The 24,558-nt window shown below is 42.2% G+C and overlaps 1 protein-coding gene across 1 annotated transcript in view; it reads right to left on the bottom strand.

Annotated features, from left to right (window-relative positions):
- tenm1 (teneurin transmembrane protein 1) overlaps window positions 1-24,558 on the bottom strand; it is a 188,429-nt gene that overhangs the window by 4,598 nt on the left and 159,273 nt on the right. Inside the window, exons 24-36 of the mRNA XM_055016602.1 lie at window positions 20,951-21,034; window positions 20,300-20,494; window positions 15,622-15,709; window positions 13,927-14,123; window positions 12,500-12,813; window positions 11,702-11,874; window positions 9,833-10,077; window positions 8,900-9,193; window positions 7,479-7,723; window positions 6,709-6,851; window positions 4,051-4,262; window positions 3,195-3,496; window positions 284-990 (exon numbers count right to left, since the gene is read on the bottom strand). Coding sequence (XP_054872577.1) covers window positions 284-990; window positions 3,195-3,496; window positions 4,051-4,262; window positions 6,709-6,851; window positions 7,479-7,723; window positions 8,900-9,193; window positions 9,833-10,077; window positions 11,702-11,874; window positions 12,500-12,813; window positions 13,927-14,123; window positions 15,622-15,709; window positions 20,300-20,494; window positions 20,951-21,034 — 3,199 coding nt within the window. The remainder of the gene's footprint in view (window positions 1-283; window positions 991-3,194; window positions 3,497-4,050; window positions 4,263-6,708; window positions 6,852-7,478; window positions 7,724-8,899; window positions 9,194-9,832; window positions 10,078-11,701; window positions 11,875-12,499; window positions 12,814-13,926; window positions 14,124-15,621; window positions 15,710-20,299; window positions 20,495-20,950; window positions 21,035-24,558) is intronic.

Here is a 24,558-nt window from a genome sequence, read left to right on the forward strand (position 1 = left end):
GCTGTGTGACCCATTCACTCACGCTTTATGGCAGATGTTTCCCGTGTACATGTGCGAGTGGGAGTAGGTGTCTCTGAGTGAAATATCTGCTGTATCTCTTAGTATCTGTCAATCAGATGCTAATTCAACATTGAGATAGAAGGTAAATGTGTGTGTGTGTGTGTGTGTGTGTGTGTGTGTGTGTGTGTGTGTGTGTGTGTGTGTGTGTGTGTGTGTGTGTGTGTGTGTGTGTGTGTGTGTGTGTGTGGGTGTGTGGGTGTGTGTGTGGATGTGTTATGCTCACCTGTAGTAAACTGAGTCACCTCCTCCACTCTCCCTACAGGGCAGTTATTCTTAAAGGCATACAAGTTAAACGGCTTTGGCTCCTTGCTCAGCTCCCCCCACAGCTCATGATTCGGCGAAGTCCATCGTCCAGCCAGAGTGTCGTAGTCCCGCCTGCCCAAATGGACCAGCCGCGTTAGAGGATCGTACAAGCCTCCGTGGAAGCCGATGACAAGCTGGAAGTCGGGGTTGGTGTCCTGATAAACCTCCCCATAAGGGGTGTAGAGGATCTCCTTGACTAGTCGCCCCTTGCTTGAGAAAACTGCTCTCGGACTCCCAACGCTGTCGCAGGCAACGTAGTACTCCTCCCCGCTGCTCAACTCCATGGCGATGAGGTGGCCCTGAAGGTCGTAGTACAGCGACGTGATCAGATTGCTGCTGTGGTTGTACAAGTGGCTGACCCTGGTGGGGTGGGACAGGTCAGCATAAAAGAACTGCAGCTGCTCGCCCTGGCTGCTCTTGGTGGCCACGCGGCGACCCAGTCCGTCATAGCGGTACCCCACCGAACGTTCGGTCACGCGGTTGAAGACGCGGGTCAGCAGGCCGTTGGAGTTGTAGTCGAACAGATCATTCGCTCGCTGACGGAGGAAGCCGTCGTCATCCACACTGTACTGTAACTCGCCAAGGTGAGTGATGCGGTCTCTTTGGTCGTAGCGCAGTGGTGTCAGCCTGGAATCAGATCAAACAGGTATGCAAATACCAGGTATGGTTGGCTGCAACGCAAACTGCAGCTGATTAGCTCTGCTGGAAACCAATGTTTTGGGCATACTAAACATTTGACATGCTAATGGTCAGGGATGGTAAATTTAAGGGCCATATAATCCGAAATCCATTTTTCATTGTTTTTAAACATAATTATGTTGTCCAAGTGTGACTAGAGACCAACAAAACATGAGAAAAAATCATCACGTTTCTTTCCTTTCTCCACAGATCAAGAAATGTGTCTCTGAACAAGCCAATCTGCCTGGCAGTCTTTTGTGATGTGACAGCAGAATAAACACTGCCTTCACAGGGCTAAAACCATAAGCTTTATGGTAGGATAAACAACCTTTGCAGCTGAAATTTGAAACACATTCTGGAGATTTAAAATGACTTGTTTAAAAGTTGTGTAAAATGGGAACTTTAAGGGATCACTACAGCAATGACTGACACTTTTATTACTATTACTAAGCCTGTAGTAAATTTCATAGCAATAGTTTTGACTCAAACCGACAAATGCCACCCTGCTGCTAGACAAAAAGTCAGATGATCCCCAATGTAAGTAAAATTCATCATCTGGGGACCATGATTGTGCAGATTTCTGTGCCAATATAATATATACTACCAGTCAAAAGTTTTAGAACACCCTGATCTTTCCAGTACCCAGTAGTTTAAGTCTAATGAATAGCTTGAAATGGTACAAAGGTAACTAATGAACTGCCAGCGTTTATATATATATATATATATATATATATATATATATATATATATATATATATATATATATATATATATATATATATATATATATATATAAAAGATAAGGTTGCCCAAAACTAAAAAAATAATGTACATTTCAGAATTATACAAAAAGGCCTTTTTTCAGGTAACAAGAAATAGGTTAACAACTTAAAGCTGTTCTGCAGCAATGGAGGTTGATCAATCCTTGAAAGTTGGTGCTACCAAATCCTACAGCTGTCCCAATGTTTCTTCATTACTTGTAACCCCCTCTGTCTGCATAAAAGTAGTGTTGGAACACACCATGGCACTATACCTTGGAGAGCATTATTTGAACAGTATTGCATTGCAGAAAGTAGTGTGTTGCTATAAAAATGGAGAGGAAAAGATAATTAACAATAGAAGAGAGACAGACTATACAGAGAAATTGTGAAGCAAGTCAGGGTGTCAATGAGTACAGTTTCCTTCACCATCAAAAGGCTCAGAAACTGGAGGAAACTCCGACAGGAAGAGGTCTGGAAGACCCAAAGCCACAACAGAATCAGACGACACGTTTCTGAGAGTCAACAGCGTGCGTGATAGGCGGCTCAGCGGACAACAGCTTCCAGCACAGCTTAATAGTGGTCACAGTAAACATGTCTCAGTTTCAACTGTAAAAAGAAGACTTAGAGTTGCAGGTTTGACTGGTCAAGTTGCTAAGACGTCAGAAAAAGAGGCTTGCCTGGGCCATGAAACACCACCAAAGGACTACTGAAGACTGGAAGAAGACATTATGGATGAAACAAAATTTAAAATCTTTGGTTCATCATGCAGGATTTTTGTACTCCATCAAGCTGGAGAAAGGACGGTTCCTCAGTGTGTGACATCAACTGTTAAACATGGAGGAGGAAGTGTGATGGTCTGGGGCTGTTTTGCTGGATCCAGGGTTGGTGACTTTTACAGTGAGAGGAACCCTGAATCAAAACCCCACATTTATGGGAACTTCTGCAACAGAGTTGGGAAGAACTTTCTGAAGAATATTTGACTTCCATTGTAGAAAGAATGCCATGAGTGTGTTCAATCTGCCAAAGGGGGCAACTTTTAATGAGCCAAAAGTTCAGAATACATTTTGGTTTATAAACTGTTTTTTTTTTTTTTAAATCATTTGTTTATTTGTTCTCTGCTTTCATTTCAGAGTACAATGAGACATTAACATGCATAATTTCCAATAAAAAAAATTAAAAAAAAATGGGATGTTCTATAATTTTTGACAAGCAGTGTATATAATATTAAAATAATAGAATTGTAATATTGTTGTGATGGTGGATTGACTGTACTCAGATGGCCATTGCCATCTCGAGGCATGTTGCCAGCAAGGCTAAAAACAGGGTAATAAATACAGTCTTGATCTGGTAATGGCACATTACATCTGCAATATGTAGCAGGTACTGACTTACCTGGCACTGGTCCCATGGCTGAGCAAGTTAATGTTCCCGTTGAGGTCATAACTATAACGCCACTGAGGCCGCTCATTGACTGAGGCGCTTTGCAGCTGGCTGTCTGCGTCGTACTCATAAGTGTAGCGGGTCACGTTGCTGTCTACGCCCACCCTGATGTCACAGGTGGTGGTGCGTCCTGCTGAGTCATACTGAATCGTCATCCAGTAGGCGATGGATTTAAGGATCTCATATTGGACCTCTACCACCTGGCCATAGGAGTTGAACACCTTGGTGTGCTTCATCAGATGGGTGGTGATCACCTGGACACCCAAAGACAATGAGGACACATTCACCATAAAATCAGTTTTTTTGTTTGTTTTAAAAAAAAAAAAAAAAAAAAAAGCCATTCTGTTGGCCACTTAAGGGCAACAGAGTCAGATGCAAACACAAAATTGGCATAAAGCTGTCACCTGATGTGTCTAATTCTATCTAATGCTAAGCACTGTGTTCAGAAGCTAGTCTGTTTTGGTTGCTGTTTGGTGCTGGGCTGAGTTTATCAGATTACTTAAAGGCGAAGTCTGTGATTCAATATATCATAGCAATATAATAGTAAGTCTCAACCAAACACTAAAGGCCACCAAACCAAAACAATGAGCTGACAGAGACTAAAATGCACCATTAAGCTGAAAAGAAATGCACAGTGAGTTTATAATTATGAGTGTTTTTTCGCTATGATTGGCTGCTTTTATATCACACAGTCTTTTAATCCCTTGTTAATGTAAAAGCTTTGATTAGTGCCGCTTTAAGGTAACATAAAAGCTACTACAGGGTGTCATCATTTGCGTGTATTATTTTTTTGGTAGTAGCTGTGTACCTGGTTGAGGTCATAGAAGATGACGCTGAACTTGCCAAACTGCTCGACCCGTCCTGATACGTCGACATAACGGTACAGATCAATAGGCAGCGGCGTCTCATTGATGACCGCCTGCATGCTGGTGACTCTGAAGTTGTTGTAACTGTAGTCGAATCTGGCGTTGACCAAACCTTCTTCGCTGAAGCGGAAGATTTGCCGACTTGTCAGCGGACCTATGCAGAGGAGTAAGAGTGGATTATGAAAATACACTGACATTGCTTCCCGTACAAGCCTGCCTAATTAATTCACATCGAGGCCTAATTCAACATCATTAACACAGACACACGTAGTGCAATTCATTCAATCCTAACTATCCCCACACCTCTATGGCATTTCCAGTGGTGACCTTTAATATGGAGACATAATGAAATCTAAAGACAATAGCCATGATGGGCCAATGTGCTCCTTAATGTCAGAACATCAACTTTAACAACACCATTCATCACCTCTGCTGCTAGCTACTAATGCTCGTCCTCCATTTGGAAAAAGGCCTGCTAATGAAACACCATTATGCTGCTATTTGAGATGACTCTGATTGCAGTTAGGATGACTAAGTGTCTAGCTTTGGAGACTGTAGAGAGCTGGATCAGCATTACATCTTCTATTTTTATTTTCTGTGGAATGTTGATTCTAAACCTGCACTAATGGGAAAATGGCAGAAGAGACAGAGACACAGCGAGGTGGAGGCTTTTCTGCAGCCCTGGGGAACTTGCAGTCTGTTCGTCTCGCTTCTCTAGCTGTCACTTCCCCAAGCTGTCATCTTTCCCTCTTCTTTTCTGTTCCTTTTCTCCCTCGCCTACCTCTGAATCCCTGTCTCTCTCTCTTTTTTGGTGCCTTACTTTTCCTTGTCTCCTCTCAAGGGACAATTACCACTATCTCTTCTCTCTCCAAGGCTCCGTTTGTTCTGCTGAAATGAGATCAGTTAAAGGAAGGTGAGAGTCTATTCACAGTGAGGGCAAAGCGATAAACACACACACACACACACACACACGCGCGCGCACACACACACAGCTGCGCTTCACAGATTAGTGACACTTGATCATGGCAAGCCAATCATAAAGCCACGGGAAGTGAAGCAGCTGCAGAGATCAGAGGCCCCTCCACGACCCTGGACAGACTCTGTAACTTCAGGGAATTGCTGAACTGTATTAACAATGGTGGTATCCGAACACGCTATATCTGCTGTCATGGCTAAAGGGTCCTATTGATGGTCGTGCCACTGCTTAATAGTACTGCCATTTATAAAGTACAGTGTCTTCCAAACTAATTTACCATATCAGCAGTGGCTCTTAAGTGATTTTGGGGCTATATTTCATAGCCACTGCTACGATTTCATGAGTTCCTGCCTGGCATGGACATAGATGAGCGCAACCATTTCTGCAGATGAGTGTTAACATGCAGCTGTGCAACACAAAAGTAGTATATCTACACACTGCTCACCACATATTAGCATGTATTCGTACATTCACTTGTTTACTTTGATGCGGAGGTGTGGAAGAGAGAGCATGGCTCAGAGCCCAGTGGGTGGTCGTGTATTCAGAGCTGTGGTAGACCACAGTCTCTTCCACTCGAACATGCTCAGCCCTATTCACACTTCTAACTGTGTCTGCATCGGTCTCAGATGAAATAGCGCATGTCTGACTCAAAGTCAGACTACACAGTTTGAGACAGCTCCTGAAATCTGACTTGAAGTGCATTCCTATTACAATAAAGGTGTTCTGATTTTTAATCATAAGACCATTAGTGATCAGACTGAGCCTTTGAAATGATTCATTCTAAACTCCTGAAAATCTGCCAGCATGTTATCTTTAAAATGTTGCCAAAATGACACCAGATTTTTGAGCAAGAAACTGTAAAAAGACAAATAATTGTTGGATTTTCTTTTCTTTCCTTCGTTGGATTTATTTGAAGTAATCCTATGCGGAAAAAAACAGTTAAACTGAGAAAATCAATCAAATCTAAGCTTAAAATTGTGATAAATCATCATTTCTCATTTGAAAACATACCACTTGCTCTAACCAGATTCTCCAAAAAACAAAAAATTCTTTATTCTTGTCACAACTCAATGAGCCATGAGCGACTTGGCTACACTTGGCAAAAATTCTGGGAGTATTTTTTTGCTGAACTGGGATGAACTGCAGGCTGCATCTAGGCAGAGCAGAGAGGAGGACAAGTAGGCAAATATATTAAAAATATCAGTATTAAAATATCTATAGTATGTAGAGTTACCATTTTTTCCAGTACTGGTAACATTGATAGGCACATACTTATTCCATATTTAAACATTTTTGTGAGATACATAATAAGAAAAAAATCTATTTAATTTTTTTCCCCTTGCATTAGATTACCACGATATCCTTGTTATCCTGCACAAAAACATTTTAGAGTTTTCTCTCCTTCTAGCCGTGGTTGTTCTGTTCCCATAGAAGTGCTGGACTTTATATTGTAGTGGAAACTGAGCCCACAGTGACTCAAAATGTGACGGGGCAAAAAAAAAACCTACCCAGAAAATGCTCAGGGGTCTGAGGGTTAAGATGACTGTGCACGTTGTAAATATTTAAAATCTGTGGCTGCCGGCTGTTTAGCTCATCTTTGCTGTGAGTCCATATGTATATGCACCTGTCTGCCTGTATCGAATGGAGCTTATGAAGCCGTTATGGGTGAGATGAATGGTCTTGACGGTGCCAGAAGCCTCGTCGTAAGTGAAGGTCACCAGGGTGGAGTCATAAACCACCTCGGAGAGCCGCGCCGCTGATGTATACCTTCAAAGAAAACACACAAAAGGAGTCAAATGAAAAAAAATTACAATTCACAGAATAGATGAAAAATATGTATAGCCTTTGAGTACAGTGGAATACATTTGATCTTCAATGCAAGTAAACACGCTACACCACATGAATAATACAAAGATCCCTTGGGCCACTAACGACCAAGTTGCATCGTCCTTTAATATTTCATCAAAATCAGACCAGGTGTTGAAGCAGTTATGGCCTTTCAAATCTGGAAAATGGGACCATTTATTATAGCATCCTCATCGAGCCAATGAGTATTAAAAATGTCAAATGCCAGAACACCGCCTGAATCAGTCCTCCAACTTTCATCAAAATCAGATCAGTGGTGTCTGACATCGTATGATGATAAAAAATTTGACCTTTAATCATCTCCCCCATTAGTCCGATCGGTGTAATTTGTAAGGACAGCTGGGTGTGTGCAGCACGTTCAGAGCCAGCTAGGCTTGTTGTAATAGCGCTTTTAAAATTTTAAGATTAGCCTTTAATTATGGCGCTTTAATCAAGCCAATCAGTGCTATGTATTTATACAAGAGTGCAAGATGCATAATGCCTCAGTTTCATTAGAATCAAACGGTCACGTTTTCTGCACTGCTGTACCTGTAGATGACACTACGCCCGGTTCCCAAGTACTGAGTCCTCATCAGGCGCCCGCCCAGGGTGTAGTCCTGCATGAAGGAGGCCTGGCTGTCAGGTGGAGTGTATATATTTCTGTAGTAGCCGATGGACAGTAGCGACTGCAGGACGTGCTTCACCATGCTGGGCATCGTCACGGCGACCAGACGGTCCGTTTGGTCGTATTCAAAGACGTAGCGCCGCTGGCTATGTAGCAGCAGCATAATGGACTGTAAGAACACAGACAGATGCACAGACAGTTACAATCCTGTAGCTCATTGGTGTCTTGTTTTTTTCAACCCAGTCTATGTCTGGTTTATTTATTCATTTAATTATCCAACAGATTGTATCATTGAAATGTCTGGTCTTCAGAAGTGACCTTGATTTGAGTTTCATTTCCTCTACTCATTTAAAGCTCTTTTAATTCTTAAACATACATATCAATAAAGAAACATTTTTTTAAAAATCCATTTGGAGCTCTGGGTTTCTTTTCAGACAGCAACTATTTCGTTGACTGCAGTTTCTTTCCCTTTTCTGACAAGCTTTAAAAATTAGCCATCCTGTAGCTATTTGAAATGTTTCGGTAAAATGGTGTTCTATTTAGCTGTAAGGTGAGGTGTGAATGTGTTAATATTACATGCAGCTGTTATTAATTCCTCGATGGTTCTGTAAGATAAGCTCATTTACACTCTAATTTTGTCTTAGACCAAACCTTGACACTAAATATATTCCAGGCTGAGTCTCATTTCATTAAATATTTCAGTTAATTTCAAAGACGGAAATTACACCTTCTGGTAGCTTTCAACTTTGTCACACTTCACATTTTTTTAAACTAAAAATTACAGGCACTGTACATTACTCGTAACCATTTGTCAAAGCAAGATGAGTGTTTACGGTAAACCCACTTCGAGGAAACTGCTATTTCTTTTAAAGCACTCTGTGAAAATCAAGTTATGAAGCTTTGAAGCTTGCCTCAGTTACACAATCCATCACCCTGAACACACTGTCTGATTTCACTGCTCTCACAGCACTATTATTCCTAGTCATGCAGATGTATATATGTTTCCCTCTTCAAACAGATGTTCATAATTCGGTAAAATGAATGGAAACTGTGTCAAATAGAGGAAAACACATTAAAAACAAGCCTGGTAATGCAGCATTGTAAATGATTTTTTATTTTGCTTTCACTTTGTTGCTTTCATTTCTCACAACAGAAGTGCTTTTCATGCTTCTAGTCTGAGTTTTGGTTTCAGACCACTGCAATAACCCCTAAAGCAGGAAACAAAGGTAGAGCGAATACGTTAGATTTCTGCAAGCAGCAGAGACAAAAATAAACAGCGCTGAAGCCGACAAACAAATCTCAGCATCAGACACTGAAACCCTCTCACGTCTCAAGTTTTTCTTACTTTGTCTGCGTATGTGTAGCTCCAGATCTTGCCATTAACCCAGGCTCTGGACACCACCCTGTCGTTTTCGTACTCCAGCCGTTCGGCCCATTCTCCCCTGTGGATGGACGACAGCAGGCCTCCGCCAGAGTAGCTGATGTTTACTTCTGTGTATTTGCTGCTGGGCGACCACACGACGGGCCGGCCCAGCGGGTCGTACTGGATATGGAGGGTGAACTTTCTGTGGTCGTCGTAGATCTTCCCAACTCTGGTGCTCTGGTCAAAGTCTATAGACAGCAGGTTCCTGTTATGTGCCTGAAAAGAAAATCAGCAAAATGTCAGCCAGATAGAGGAGAACAAAATAAAACCTTTTTAATTTTACTGCTTCATAATCATCATAAATTCTGAATGAAGCTGCGGGCAAATATAAATGAAGTGGCATGTCTGAGAGAAGCCCAGATTTCATTAGTTTAGATAAATTAATTGTGACATTTAGAGCAAACCGGGCCTGCATAATAACAATAAATTGCCTTGTGAACAAGTGGAGAACCGAGTCCTGGGGACTGCTAATTAATTAGTGCACATCAGATAAAATGTCCTTTTCTTATGAATATTCTGTTTGTACTTTCTGTGCCAAGGCAGAAGGGAAGAAGGTGTCACAGCATGTTGTTTGTGAAAAGTACAGAGAGCAGGGTGCGAGTCATTTGACCTATCAGCCATCTCCCAGTGACGTCATCAATCACTCAAAAACATCCATCATGTTGTGTAACACTACTTCCAAGCACTGACATTTTTTTTCCCAGTTGCATAAAGGTCAGATTGCACAACTCATGTGGTTGAGGTGGCTATTTGATCTATTCACACATTTGGCTGGGGATGGGAAGTTAGTGTCACTGTGTAAGCACTGACTCTTAAAAGATGGGGCTTTCCTGAATTATCACAGGAGAGTTTTACCCTGAGCCTGCGTTCGTAGGTGCTGTAGTTGGTCTTGCTCTGCTCCTTCCTCTGCCTCCACTCTATGAGACTGGGAGCGTGGTCTCCGGGCAGGCTGATGTTACAGCGGCTGGCCGTGGGGCTGACTCCTCCCCCGACGCCTCCCGGGATGAGGGGCTCGGTGCTCAGCGACAGCTCCATCCCGCTCGCCAGCGTCACGAAGAACGAGCCGTCGGCGCTGACTCTGTACGAGCTCTGAGCGTGGTCTGGTGATGGGGGAGTTGTAGGGGTCGACAGTTTGTCACAGGTGGGCCGCACACAAACACACAGCCGCACAAAACCACAGATGCAAATATGCAGCAACAGATGGAAAAAAAAGGTGAGAAACATCAGTCACCGTCTCTCAAAAAGCAGCCTTGAGGAAAAAAAATTCAGTGAGATACAGCAGCAGACTGCATAAATGCAGTGTCTGGCTCTTTGTGTGTGTTTTGTTTCAATTAATTGCATAAATCACTGCAAGTGCAACATTAGCGGCTGTACTGGAGCAGCTAGTATATCTTTAGAAAACCTAATCTATTTAAAAAGAGACCATGGGAGGAAGAGATGGACAGATAATGAGAGGAAGAGACTGAGACAGAGAAGGTGGTTAAGGGAGGGGTGCTTGGCCATGACAGTTTTTCACACATTGCAAAAGGTTTCTCACAAGCTGTTTCTTTCATTTCTATCGTGCTCTGAGTAATATTTCATACAGAATCCGCACTTGTCGATATATCGCTCTGTCTTTGTAAAACACAATTAATAAAAAAAAGGGAAAAATAATCGTAAAACTATATTTTAATCATAAAACTTAATGCAGCTAATAAAGTGGATAGTAACTCTCTTCCCTTCCGCTGCTCTGAAACCTCTTTTCTGTACATATGGTTATTGTTGCCTCAGAGGCAGGCAGAGATGCAGTGAATTTTTGGGTGGTGGAAGTACAGGGCCACTCTAAAACAGGAGGGGGGTCATTTCAAGTTTTTCCCTGGCAGCTCTGTCACACTGTAGCGCCGTGCACGTGGCGGCGAGCGCGCACGAGTCCGAGTGCATTCTGTGTGTGTTGGAGCAGCTTTTCCCTCCCTGCAGTCCTGTCATTGTGACAACTGCTAAAGCAATTAAAGGGATGACATGGAAGAAACTGCTCCCATGAGTGGCTTCTCTACTCCACTCTCATTTTCTCCTCTTCTCATCTCTGCTGTCTTTTCCATTTTTTTTTCTTTCCCCCCGCAGTCGTTAAGACGTTTCACAAGTCAGTTGGATCTGTCTCCTTTTTTTTTCTTTCTTTCTGAATAAATAAATAAATATATCTCACTTTTTTTTTTGGTTTTTACTGTCCATTAGTCTAGTTATGTAAAGAGGTCATATCAAATCCATGCGTGAATTATTTATAGAAAATGGGATAAATCCTGTTTCAAAGCTGCGAATCTCCAGCGTATACATCCAGTGTGGCGGAGGAAGAAGGCGAATGAGAGAAAACACAGGTCGCAGCATGTGACCTGAGGAGAATAACAGCCACGTTATTGCAGTTTGACAGTCATAAATGTTTAAGCATCACTATAACCTAACGCTCTGGCCCTGCTTATACATCTGTGTATATCGTCTATGGTTTAGAGCCCCCCAGATGAGTCATAAATGGCCTCGTGGTCGGCTTGTGGTGAACTAGATGGAGGCAGATGTGTGCCGATGTTGCTGTGATCCTTCCTGCGCGTCAGCCAGTAAGTACACGATGGTAATACGTTTGTGCCCCCATACTTGGCTCTGTGTATGTCCTGCAGTTTACCAACGTTCCAAATGAACGGTGAGTAATATTAAAACGAAAATACAACACACAACTCGCCGTGAGTGACGTTGTACCTTGTCTGAATGTGTAGATGGTGTCGCTGGCAGACAAGTTGGTGCTGGTGACAAAGTTCTCACGGTTGGATGCCTCGACCTCTACTCTGGACCAGCGCTCCAGGTTGCCGTGGAAACCGCTCACCTCACCCGTGGGTAAGGTGATGTTGGTCACCCGACCCTCGCCATTGTACCTTGGAGAATAAACAGAAAGATGATGATGTGCGAGAACAAACACACACACAGATAACTGTCGCCCGCGGACAAATGCACACAGCCCTATTCAAACACACACAAAAACACACATATGCATTCCCACTAGCCCTCTGTTCCCCCCACCTCCATACACCAACACTGGCACAGAGTAAGTGTCAACCATGATTTATATGTGTAATTATCCAGCTGTGGAATTTGAGACAGAGACCGGGTTGGCAGTGGTGAATAATTCAGACAGATGTGTTTTTAGTGTGTGTACTATATGTGCAATATAAAACATGTATGTGATTTAAAGTGTTGCAGGGACGTCCTTCAGCTAATCAGTCACTTAAGCAAAGACTAGAAAGATAGAAAAAAAAAGGAAGGAAAAAGAAAGCGTCCCTGCAGCTTTCTGCAACGTTGGTGCTGCAGAAGTTACCACCAGATGGCACTCACATCTCACACCGCTGACGTAGACTCTGTCACATTAACACACAGCCACGTTCATGCAATGCGATAACCACACAAACATTCACAGTCAGGCAACAAAAGCATAAATAAAACAGAGAATGGAGGGGGAAAGAAAGGCCAGAAAAAAGAAAAATGAGAGCTCAAAAAACTTACTCATAAACAGTGGTCCAACTGTTCTCATCACTTTTGGTTGCTAGGAGACCTGTGTTGCCATGGTAAGTGATGTGGGCGATGTCATGGCCTTGGGCTGACACCTTCCTTAGCGTTCCGCTGTTGCTAAGGGACAGCCAGTACACCTGTCCACCAGGTAGCGCCAGCCACAGCGGCACTCCGTGAGCGTCCCTCCTCACCTGGATCCCCCGGCCGTCGCGACACATCAGGCCGGACAGCTGGCCGTCGGTGCCGTAAGAGAAGTTGTACAGGTAGTGGCCGGTGATCAGGTGTTTGGTGTACATGTGGGAGCCATTCTGTCACGTGAAAGAAGAAAGAGACAGTGTTCCAGATCGAGCTGCAGCGGCTTTCAGTAAATCTAGTTTAGTGTGCAAAGGCCCTCTGCGGTCTTAGTAACTATTAGTCTCAGACGTGTGGTTTAGTCACAGATGCAAAACAAACCACGGTCCTGACCAGTAAACAGACACAGTGACTGCAGCAGTAGAAAAAGGACAACATAATAAGTTGCGGCTTCCAACAAAGGAAAGAGTTTGTGGTTGAGAACTTGACAAATACAATGATAGAAAAGAGAAATATTTAATGAAATTAAGAAGAAGCTACGTCACAATAATCAGCTTCTTTTTTTCCACTTAATATATTGTATTTTTCTGTTTTGGGAGGAATTATACCACATTTTGATGCTTCTGCAATATTATCAACCAATGCCAATAAAGCATATTGAATGGAATTCAAATATTTCAAAAACACCATTTCAAAACTTTATTGTTGCATCACAAGAAGTTACATAACTTCAAAATACAAAAAAATCAGAGAGGCAGAAGAATATAAACCTTAACTATTCGTGTTTTTGTAAATGTCAGTTTACTTGGTTTTCTTTCTATACAGATATATGAAGATATAGTCTGTGTTTCAGGTACAATTGCAGCTTAACATGTGTGATTAATTATCAGGTTATGCAATCCTAGGCAATGATATTTGATCATTCAACATTTTTACTATAACATTTTGAAGAATATTATTTGTGTGTAATTTTTTTTATCAGGGTAGTAGGTAGTTTGCTTCCCAGCAAGTTCCAACAGGTAGTCAGTGGGTGTAAAAAAAAAAAAAAAAAATAAACAACTCTCTGTGTAACAACTAGTTTGTGTGGGTCAAAACTACATAATTTAGTCATGTTTGAGGGTTAGGAAAGACTTCAGGTATGAGTTGACTCAGTTGAAACTGTAAAAAAGTGTAACATTACGTGAAGTTAATATAAATGTATGTGTACTAGAACAGGAATGGGATTGACACATGGATGCCTTGTCCTTATTCTGACCTTAACGGAGACGTACTGCTGTGGTTTCAAGATATTTCAATTATTTATATACTAATTGTGCATGTTTGAAAGACAGAGCGTAGGCATTGTGTACCTGGTTGAAGAGATAAAGCTCCTGGTCCAGTGGGGAGCTGATCTCCACCAGTCCGGCTGGGCTGGGCTGAGGCTGGTTGGGGCTGACGGCTCTGATCCGGATGTTGCCCAGATCAGCAATATAGAGGGTGCCGTTGGGGGCCACGGCCAGAGAGGAGGGGGCCTTGAGGCGAGCGTCACGAGCATAGCCTCCGTCTCCTGATAAGGAAAACAAAAGCGCATTACTTCGGCTTGCACAAACTTGTTATCAACAAAATAGCATAACAAAAAGCAGCTCTGAACGCACACCGAGAAATGAAAATCATTCTTTGGCATGAGACAGAAATCGCAACTGTCACACACAAGGTTTGCAAAATATGACGCCCCCATGGTGCCGCTTAAACAGTTATCAGTTTGGCTCAGGACTCGGACTTGTTGGGAGCTTCCTAAAGGAGTGGATATGACCACCTTGATAGTGACCTCCGCCTTATCAGACGGTGGTGGTAGGTGACTGAATGCATCCAGATGTCTTTGGTAGCGCAGCGGGATAACAGCTGGGTGAAGCCCTTTAGATGCTGTCAGCAGTAGGCCCGGGGCCTCTGATGGGTCTGTACAGACAGCAGGGTGGCAGTTTATCTCCTGACAGCATGCACATAACGCTTGTATGTTTTTGTGTGTGTGTGTGTGTTTGTGTGTTCATGTCCATTTGTATATGCGGCTGTGTGCTCACACATGTGTGCATGTTCAAAGACACTGTGTGAGTGTTTACGGTGGAGGGATGGAAACGGAAAGCCTCTGAAGAGAGTAATCATCTGTTAACAGCAAGACATGATTGAAAATATGCAAAGTACAACCCAAGAAATAGGGATGGTTACAGCCCATTGGCTTGTGGCATGGGAGAGACACTTCCCTCCATTTTGAATAGAAAAGAGACTGATTTTTATGAGCAGAATTAAATGATAAAATCACATCCTCTGACACTTACAATAAAAGCATGGCCTAACAGTCAAAGGAACATCTGCTTATTTGTTTGGTCCTTTCCTTCTTGCTTTTATTACATTTCAGGTGCCCTTCCATGATACACCAAGCCGTTAAAACGTTCAGCGGCTAGAAGGGAGCTTTTTCTTCCACCAGCTGTAATTTGAATGGATTTGAAATGTTTTTCGTGAGCTGGTTTCCACTGAAATTTAGCTGGAGGTTTCTGCAAAGCAGGGGCCTTGATATGAATACAAATACATCCACACACACACACACACACCCTTTCCAAATTACATGCACTTACCGCTCCATTGTGGCTTTAAAGATAGCCTTTTCTTTCCTTTATATTTTCATGATTTCCATAAATGTCATTATCATAATTTTTATTATTTTTTCAAGGAGAGTCAAAGCAGGACTTCTTAGACATTAAGAGTCAGTCTGACTTCATAAATTTCAACAGGCTGAAAGTAGAGGAGGAAACAGTGCAGGAGACTGACAAGAATGTTCTCAAGTCTGATGCTAATAAAATGATTGGCCAGCAGGGACACAGTCAGCAAGATTTACTCACTCAATACTAAGACACACTGACTGTCATGTAAGCTTGAAAATGATCCAGTTTTGTGTTTCCTTAGAATATACTTCTGGCCAAGTATGATATGTGTTTCTGATGCATACTCTACTATGTTACTTAATACTGCACTTTCACAACAATTGTGTGTATGTATCTCTGATGACCCACCGGAGAAGCAGTCGCAGTTGGGGTCTATCTTACAATCGCAGTCCGTGGGGGCTCCAGAGATAACCGATATCTCCCCGTTGGTCGACACCTGTGGAGTTTTGAAAAAGCGGCACGTCACAAACTGCTGCAGGGGATCATTGTTGAACAGAAGATAAAGCCTTTGTTATGTGTCATCTCTCCAACAAACAAGATAATGGTGGCATTTCATAAAACGCTGTGCTGGAAACGCAGATTAATGAGATTAAAATAAAAGGAAAATGACATATTTTTTTGCTACATCAAGTGAAAATATCTCAGATGATATCTCTGGTGCTTTTTTCAAAAATAAACTTAAACCTAAATGTGGTTTTGTTGACTGACTGACAAATCTCGCTCTCCAAACAAATTAAACTGACTGTCCTGATGGGGACATGAAGGTGAAAACTGCTACACCGACAGCTTGATTTTGATTAATCTTGGGAGGATGATGCCTCTTAACAGGCCCAAGAGGTGCACGCATTGCTGGAGGTTAATTTGGAAAGATAGTACGTTTGATTTAGATTTTATATAAACCGTATTATCCCTCGGGGGAAGTTCATTTGAGGTGTGTTGTTGTAAAGCTGTTCTCCATTACTATTTATTTGTTTTCATTCCCTGACTTAGAGGAGAAGTCTGAACACTTGTGTTTCTATACTGTACCTCTAGAGCTCAATAATTGATACGGGACATGTTTTCTGTTTGTCTGCAAGTCAAAACAAGGTGAAGATTTAATGCTGCTGGTAACCTTTGGACGGAGCCAGGTTAGCTGTTTTCCCCCCTGATTCCAGTCTTTCCGCTAAACTAACCAGCTGCTGGCTGTAGCTTCATACTTAATTTACACACAAGAAAGTACCATCGATCTTCTCATCTAACTCCACTAGGAAAGTGAAAAAGCGCATTCCCCCAAAACGTTCAAGTATTTCTCAAAAATCTGTATTCATCAAGCGTCTCCAAGTGGAAAAAGTCTCCACATAAAGTCCTAATTTTAGGTTTTGGAGTAAAAGCGTTTCATCACCTTGACCCAGGAAAATGCTCGTATGTCCTCCAGGATTCTGCTGCAGAGCTGTCCTAATCAGTTTTGTGTCCTCAGCATGGGGGACAGTGGCAGGAAAAAAAAAAGGCACACACTCACTACCAGAGGTGGCGAAAAAATAGAAAGCGTAGACCTTTAATCTAAAATGATGACAAAGTTCTTCACAATGCGATAAATGCTCCATCTTCCAAACTACACCCGCTGCACAGAAAACAAGTTCTACCCCTTACCCCTAATTGAAAACAAACAAACACGGCCACAACGGACCTAATTTGGGATGTAATGATTGTAATTTTAATGTACCTCAAAGCAATAATTTGCATATTCAATAAATTCACTGGCGCTGCACAGGATTAAAATAAAATTTCAACACGTATTGGTTGCGCAAGTGTTGTCCTTGATGTTCCGGCCAAATGTTCTGGGTGTTCATGTGATGGACAGATGTGTCTGGTTCATGACAACACACCCCAGGCAATGCCAACGGATCATCTGAATATGTATTCCAGCCAGAGCACGTTCACATTTAATCGTGCTTGTTATACAGAAAAAAATAGACTTGCTGGTTAAACAGTACAAGATGCAGCAGGTGTCTGCAATTTAAGATGAGATGTAACACCTAATTTGTGTGTCGTTTCTTAGCTGTTTAAAATATATTGTCAGATGTACCTTTGTGCATCTAGTTTGTCTTGCGAATGTTCTGTACTTTACATAGTGTCTTCTACATCACAGTGCTTCAGCCTGACTGGTTTTTGAACATGCTGATTGCACATCGGAAACTGCGGAGAAAAATCTCAACACATTATAAGAATATATCTCAAAGCACATCATTAATTCTATTTCACGGTTCAGTGTCATGAAACAGTGTCATTCTCTCTCAAAGCTGTACCTGTTGCTGATTGACTGTAGGAACCTTCAGAAATCTTGACAGGCGGATTTTTTTCTTTAGTTCTAGTTTGACTTTCTGTCTGAATGATCCCTGAGACGCTTGATAAATACGGTCCTAGAAAAGCCCAACATAAGATAAGTGTGACAAATAGCGTAAAAGCGTAGGCATTTGCCCTATTCAATATGACTGGCTGGTCCCCATCAAAAAGGCATCTGAGACATTTTATGTTCCTGTCTGCCTCCACATGGACCCAGCATGGTGCAGCAGACCACAAAGGGACTATTGATTGAGTCCAGCAGACAGTATCTTTGTGATGTTGGAGTCAAAATGCTGCAGTCCTCTGATGGCATGCTGCTAGCTAATGGAGCTAATGGCCGAAACTTTTTTTTTCCTTCTACAATGAAAACACATTTTTGGTTTATTTTTTGCATGCGTCAGGGTTTTGTAAGTTCAAGTCTAAGAAACAGAATGTGAACGCTGCCTTGCTGCTCAGCATCTGTTTTGCAAAGAACATGACCACAGCAGGGCTTGTCATGCAACAAGTGTGATGGTGAATTAGTGTCACCGGGGCAGACGGATCGCTGGTGTCAACTCCAGCTGAGCTGTTTTTTCCTGTTGTCATTGTTTGCACGAGATACAAAACCCATTCCTACACGGGCCCCTGCCTTGTGATCATTCACTGAGGCTTTTGGACATCTGTACTGAATTTAGCAGGAGGCACAAATTTTGGATTTAGTAGCAGAATACAATAAGGTGCAGTTTAAAGTACACTGGATAGTAGCAACCTTGTCTCTACAAAACTATGTTTGTATAGAACTAAACTGAATTCTCAATTATGTTTTGACAGAAACATATTTCCTCCTGATAAGATATCAGTATCATGTAGTAGAAAATGTTCTTCAATCAAAGAGCTGCATTGGGATTGGGATCCAACACAAATCTTGCGGGAACCAGTGGTTTTAACTTTGCTGCAGGCGGATTATGCGCGATCAAAAAATACACTCCGGATCCTGGGATTCATCTCTACCAGAAGGATGCAGTCAACACATGAAGAAGAAAATAAGATTAGAGCAGGTTTTAAGAATACAAAAGCAAAGCAGGTTTGACATTTGGACAAATTCTCAGTTGCTACTGAATAAGATGGTAGAAAACTAGAGTTTGTTGCAACAATTATGCAAATCATTGATATACAGGAGGCATAAATCTGTCACTTCTGGGTTGAGGCGACACCTGCTCCGTTCTCCTGAGTAAGCTGTCCTTCAAAGATAAAAAACTTCCTCCTGCACATACTAAACAAGGATATACTTACTGCCCAAGAATAACTAATTATTATGACTGTCATTATAATTTCGCTTTGTCAGAAAAATACACATTTATTTATTAATGCTGCACAGTAAAATAATGTGTCTTTTTCTAAAAGAATGGGCCACAAAATCAATGGAACTCGACACTGTGTAGGCATGAAGGGTCAGAATGTTGGTGGGTGCAGGTAGGAGCTGTTGGTAAAGGTCAGGGGTCCACCACAGTCCAGGAGGATGAAAGGGTGGTGGTGGCATCAGTCCAGCACAGAACTTTCACCCACCCACAAGACTTTGGTTTTTGTCGGTGTGGACACGTATCCAAGTGTCTTTTCCTTTTTGCCAAGGAAAAATAAGAAAAACACCAGCTGTGGGGCCTCAAGAAAAACCTGAAAGTCCCTGAAACCCACGGCTTCCAACACAAATAGTAATTGGCACCCCATCATCTACTGTACTGCCTAGTCGATCAGTAATTACAGCTGAAGATCCTGAATGGCAGAGAAACCCTAGGAGGTAGGACTTTGGAGACAGAGTGAGACTTTGCCAGAATTATAAAAATCTACGTGTGCAGTAAGAAATTCAGGTACTAATCTCTGCAGAAGCAACTAACTCAGATCTTTTGTCGATAAAATGAGACATCTTGATAATTTCTCTTCTCTGAGAAATCTTTGAGTCCAAACTATCCACTACTTGTGGTTTATTTTCATTTGTGACTCGCTGTTTGGCTGCACGGGACTCAGTGGTCAGCAGTTTCATCTTGCAGCTAGAAGATGCTCGGTTTGCGTCCCGGCCTTCCCGAGATCTTTCTGCATGGAGTTTGCATGTTCTCCCTGTGCAGTCCGAAAACATGATCCGGTGAATTGGTCTCTATATGTCTCTCTCTATATGTAGCCCCGTGATAGATTGGTGACCTGTCCAGGGTGTCCCCTGCCTTTGCCCTAAGTCAACTGGGATAGACTTCAGCCCTGCCCCCCTGTGACCCTAATGAGGATTAAGCGATGTAGAGATCATGGATGGATGTTTGGATCAGAATCAGTAGGTTAGGAAATATCGATTTTTACATGTTTGAAGCTTCTCCTCCATGAGATGCATCCCACCAAATATAATTCAACATTGGTTGGCTAAAAAGGTGCAAGAGTTGGAAACCAATACAATAAAAATGGCAAAGATATGTTGACTTCCTTGTGCGACATTACAAACAAATGTAATCTTGGAGAAAAGGTTTAAATGTAAGTGAGAATGCAGTTTAGTTGAATAAGAACACAACTTCTGCAAGACAGGACTCAACTAGTAGCACAGAGCAATATAGTAACACTCTGCATAAGAAAATCTGTTGTAACTTCAGCACTAGTAAATAATAAATGACTTGGCTAACACATCAATGAATGATTTTCATGCTGCCCCCCTCCAAACCTCAATCAGATCTGTGATATGTTTAGTGACCTGTTGGATGCGGTTGATTCGCCTCTCATCAGTCTCAGCGATGAACAGTGTTCCCAGATGGGACACGGCGATGGCCTTAGCAGCCTCAAGGGTGGCTCGCACCGCTGCCCGGCTCACCAGGTGATGATCAATACCCGGAACCTGGCAGTGGATGGGACGTCCTGCCACAATACGCACCTGAAGGCTCTCGGACACCTGAAGAAACACACTGTCATTTACTATCTATGCAAAAGAAAAGGCAGAATGTCAGCAGTTACATCAGTTCAACAGAATCAGCCTCTGAGAACAACAAAAGCTGGAGGTGATCCGGTGCTTCAAACATCCTGCCTCATCTACTGACTCATTAAATTTTTACAAGATGCTCAAACGGGCCATTCATTAATTTTGGAGAATACTTTGAGTGACATTTTCTTAAAAACAACTCCTGCAGAGAGCTGTGATAACGTGTTTTTTTTTTAACAAGGTGCTCCTTTTGCTTTCTTTTATGTTAGCAGCCTCACTCACTCTAAACGCACCTAAAGTGACAGCACTGCAATTTGTGAGAAATACCTTATCACTCGTTTCTTTCACTGTATGGTGCCAGAAAAGTAAGAATAATAAACTGGCTTAGGAATTCCTTGTGTGTGCATGTATTTAGGGCAGTTTCTCTACCTGCAGGACTATGTTGTTGTCCAGGATGTAGAGGGAGTTGTCCAGGGGGTTGATGGCCAGATCTGTAGGCCACTCCAGGCGCACCTGTAGGAGGAAACACTATGCATGTAGTTACTGTATTTCTATCAAAAGTGAGACCGAAAGAGCAAAGATAGCCTAGGCGGTGATTGCCCACAAGTGTCAGTTCCAGGTGATACAAATAATATCTCCTTAATAACATAGTATTAGGCCTCCTGACCCTCCCTGCTCATGCAAAGGTCAGCGGCGGGCAGGGAGCCTTCCCTGTGTTTATTCAAGACTCACAGCCGGCTCGCTTCGGCATTATTCCAAATGTCATCCAATAATCATGATCGCTGCCTGCTCAAATAGCACACCCTGTCCGCTAACACTGTGGGGGTCAAAGCCAGACAAACCTGCACTAGCGCACGAGCCACCCACGTCAGCGTCCATCTTTCACAAAGACACAAACAGCGAGCTGCGTCTGCTATGGAGACGAGGCAGTGCATCTGAGGGATCAGGTGATTGATGACTCCGAGGATGGATTGGTAAATAAATGGATCATGGTAAATTGCCACTGACATGTCCAATTATAGGCTCTGTCAAATGAGAGAGAGAAGAGGGTTCACTCCGAAACCCCATTTTAAGAGGTAGAGAGATTCATCAAGCGGGGCTCATCGTGTCCCTCGCCAAAGAGGACATGCATCAAATCCCTCCCGCTCATGATATTGAACTTTGTGGTGATGACAGACAATCACTTCTAGAAGTTAAGTTTACCTCCACGCAGAACTGGGTTGGCGGAATTAAAAGTCAAACTGAAATCAAAATTAATTGCCATATTTATTAATGAGTATATAATTCATGACTTGTGTGCTTACTTAATAAAAAGTCTCATTACCACTTGTAATTCTCTTTTTGTTTTTGCAGCCATAGCACTCCTGTACACTTACTGGTGGTTTGAGAAGTGCAATGTCTGTGTAGGAGGACAGCAGTGGAGGCAGAAATAGTCAGAGTCATGCATTCAGAATCTTACTTGAGTGCAAAAATACCAAAATATTCTTAAGCTTTCCAAAATAAACCGATCAGCCACTGACAGGTGAAGTGAAAGACATTTCTAATGTTACAATGCAGTGTTCTGCTGGGAAGTCTTGGGTGCAGGTATTTGTGTGGATTTTACTTTGACATGAACCACCAACTGAGCACCAAGCACATCCCTACCCCTGACAGGATAATGCACTCACACTAAAATGACAGCTCGAGGAACACAACCAAGAGCCCAAGACATTGATTCGGCCCTCAGATCTCCCACAATGTCAGTCTGATCCGGCATTTCCAGGACAAAACAAACCTCAACCCTGTAAACCATAGAAACCAGCAGCTCTACTGCCAACATTCCATTGTCAAACTCTCGGAGGTCCCATTTTCAAACCCAGAGCTGTTTTTGCCGGCACAAAAGGGACCTACACAATATCATACAGGTGGTCTTAATGTTATGATTAATACTCCAATTATCTCTGTCCGTGTTATACTAAAATGACAGATGAATTAAGTCAGAAGTTGGAAATTTAAACATAAAAAACATAACTAACAAGAAAAGCATTCAGAGAGTGCAATACTCCGCCAAGGCTGCTCAGTCGTATGATTTCCTACAGATGAAATCTTAAAAAAATTCATGGTCCGCAGCGGTTGATTTGTAGCAGGATCGCAATCGTGATCGTCAGCAGGCAGCTGATGTAGTGTTCACTTGCTGTTATAATTACAGTGTCGCTGTGTCGAAATCTTGAAATGATACAGAAATTTTTAACAAATCCATGGATCCAGACTATAAGCTGCATCACTGCCAAAATCTAATCAGGTGGTCCTTGTGTCATTTCTGACCTTCCCTGACAATTTCATCCAAATCTGTTATTCTGTTTTTAAATAATATTGCGCACAGACAGACAAACACATGAACAGACAGACAAACACATGAACAGACAGACAAACACACGAACAGACAGACAAACACATGAACACACAGACAAACACCGATTGTCGCATAACTCCACCACATTCCTTGGCGGAGTAAAAACTGTATGTGTCTTATGAATGTAATGGGCTGAAATGTACAGTGTCTGTCTCTGAATTGTGGTAGAGTGGGAGCACCACACTTGGCATAAACTTAGTTTGTCAAAATTAGGCTTAAGTACCGTACTTGGGTATATTTTGAATCAGCTGGGGAGATGATGTTCTTAGCTGTTAATTAGGAACATCTGCGATTTTAGAAATCTGTGTGATACTGCATAACTTCATATGACAGATCTCGTTTTCTAAGTTCATTTCAGTTCAGATTACAGGATAAAGTACAGACGCCTGTGGTCTCAGGGCTACCAGCTGATGCACATTTTGGCCTGAAAGAAAGACAGATTAACAGTAGCGAGCTGCCCTCTGCAGGCATACATGAGCTGCAGATGACTCAGCAGGTGGCACTAACAGAAAGTAAGAGACAGTGTGAATCAGTTCTAGTGTAAGAAGCTAAACTACAGAGTTTGCACATTCTTAGTGGAAGCCTGGTAGCACAGCTTGCTACTTTCCAAGCGGGAATTTACCTTGAATGTGGACAAATTGTTACAATATTTAACACCTGACATCCGATGCTTTGTGCTACTGTGAAAAGACAGGAAAAAACTCTTGTATCAGTATAGTACAGCTACAACACCACTGTGGTTTATACTTCCTTAACCTTCTGAACTCTAAAACCCGCTGGTGGATGTGAAGGACATGTTGCTCTTAGAAAAGCTCCACAATTACACCATTTGCCAGAGACAGAAACTGTAAAACAAAAAGAATCACAACATTCTTCCTGTTGCCCTAAAACAACTCATTTGTGACAGGCTGTTCCACTGGGAAAATGAACTAAATCTAAGTTTGAAGTTGTGACATTTCATTATTATTCAGTTAAGCATCACACTATTCTACGTCTAATATGTAAAAAATGCCCCCAAATAAGTGTGCTTTAACCAGACTCTGCAAAAACAAAAAAATAACACTCAACTGCAACCAACAGTGATGCTACAAAAAAATTAAAATTCGGGGACAGCTGTGTTTACACAGAGCACAATGCAGAGAACTATGGAAACTATTTAAAACGAAAATAGTAAATGATCTATATCATGATTTGTTTCCAATAATGGTAACACCTGTAGGCATTTGGCAATATGTATATTCCAACTTTGGCAATTTCTGTAAAATATTAGCTTTGTTATTCTTCTCTCTGGATCTTGTCATGGTTGTGCTGTTTTCACAGAGGTGAAGGACTTTACATCGCAGTAAAAAATGGGCCTACAGTGAGTCAACAAGAAAAGCACTCAGAGAGCGCAGTACTCCGCCAGGACTGTTCATTCCCTGACCTTGTGCTGAACACAGGTGTGTGATATGCATGTGTACATTATGTACAGATACCGAATCGCATCACCTAAATATGCAGCGGGTGGCGGGAACTGATGGGACTTAGAAACACCCCCACAATTTAATCAGTTGTTCCTTGTATCATTTCGGATAAGCAGCGGTGGATTTGTAGTAGGATCGCAATGATGTGATTGTCAGCAGGCAGCTGATGTAGTGTTTACTTG

Source organism: Amphiprion ocellaris, chromosome 13 (genome assembly GCF_022539595.1).
Source record: "Amphiprion ocellaris isolate individual 3 ecotype Okinawa chromosome 13, ASM2253959v1, whole genome shotgun sequence".
In the NCBI taxonomy this organism is placed as follows: domain Eukaryota; kingdom Metazoa; phylum Chordata; class Actinopteri; family Pomacentridae; genus Amphiprion; species Amphiprion ocellaris.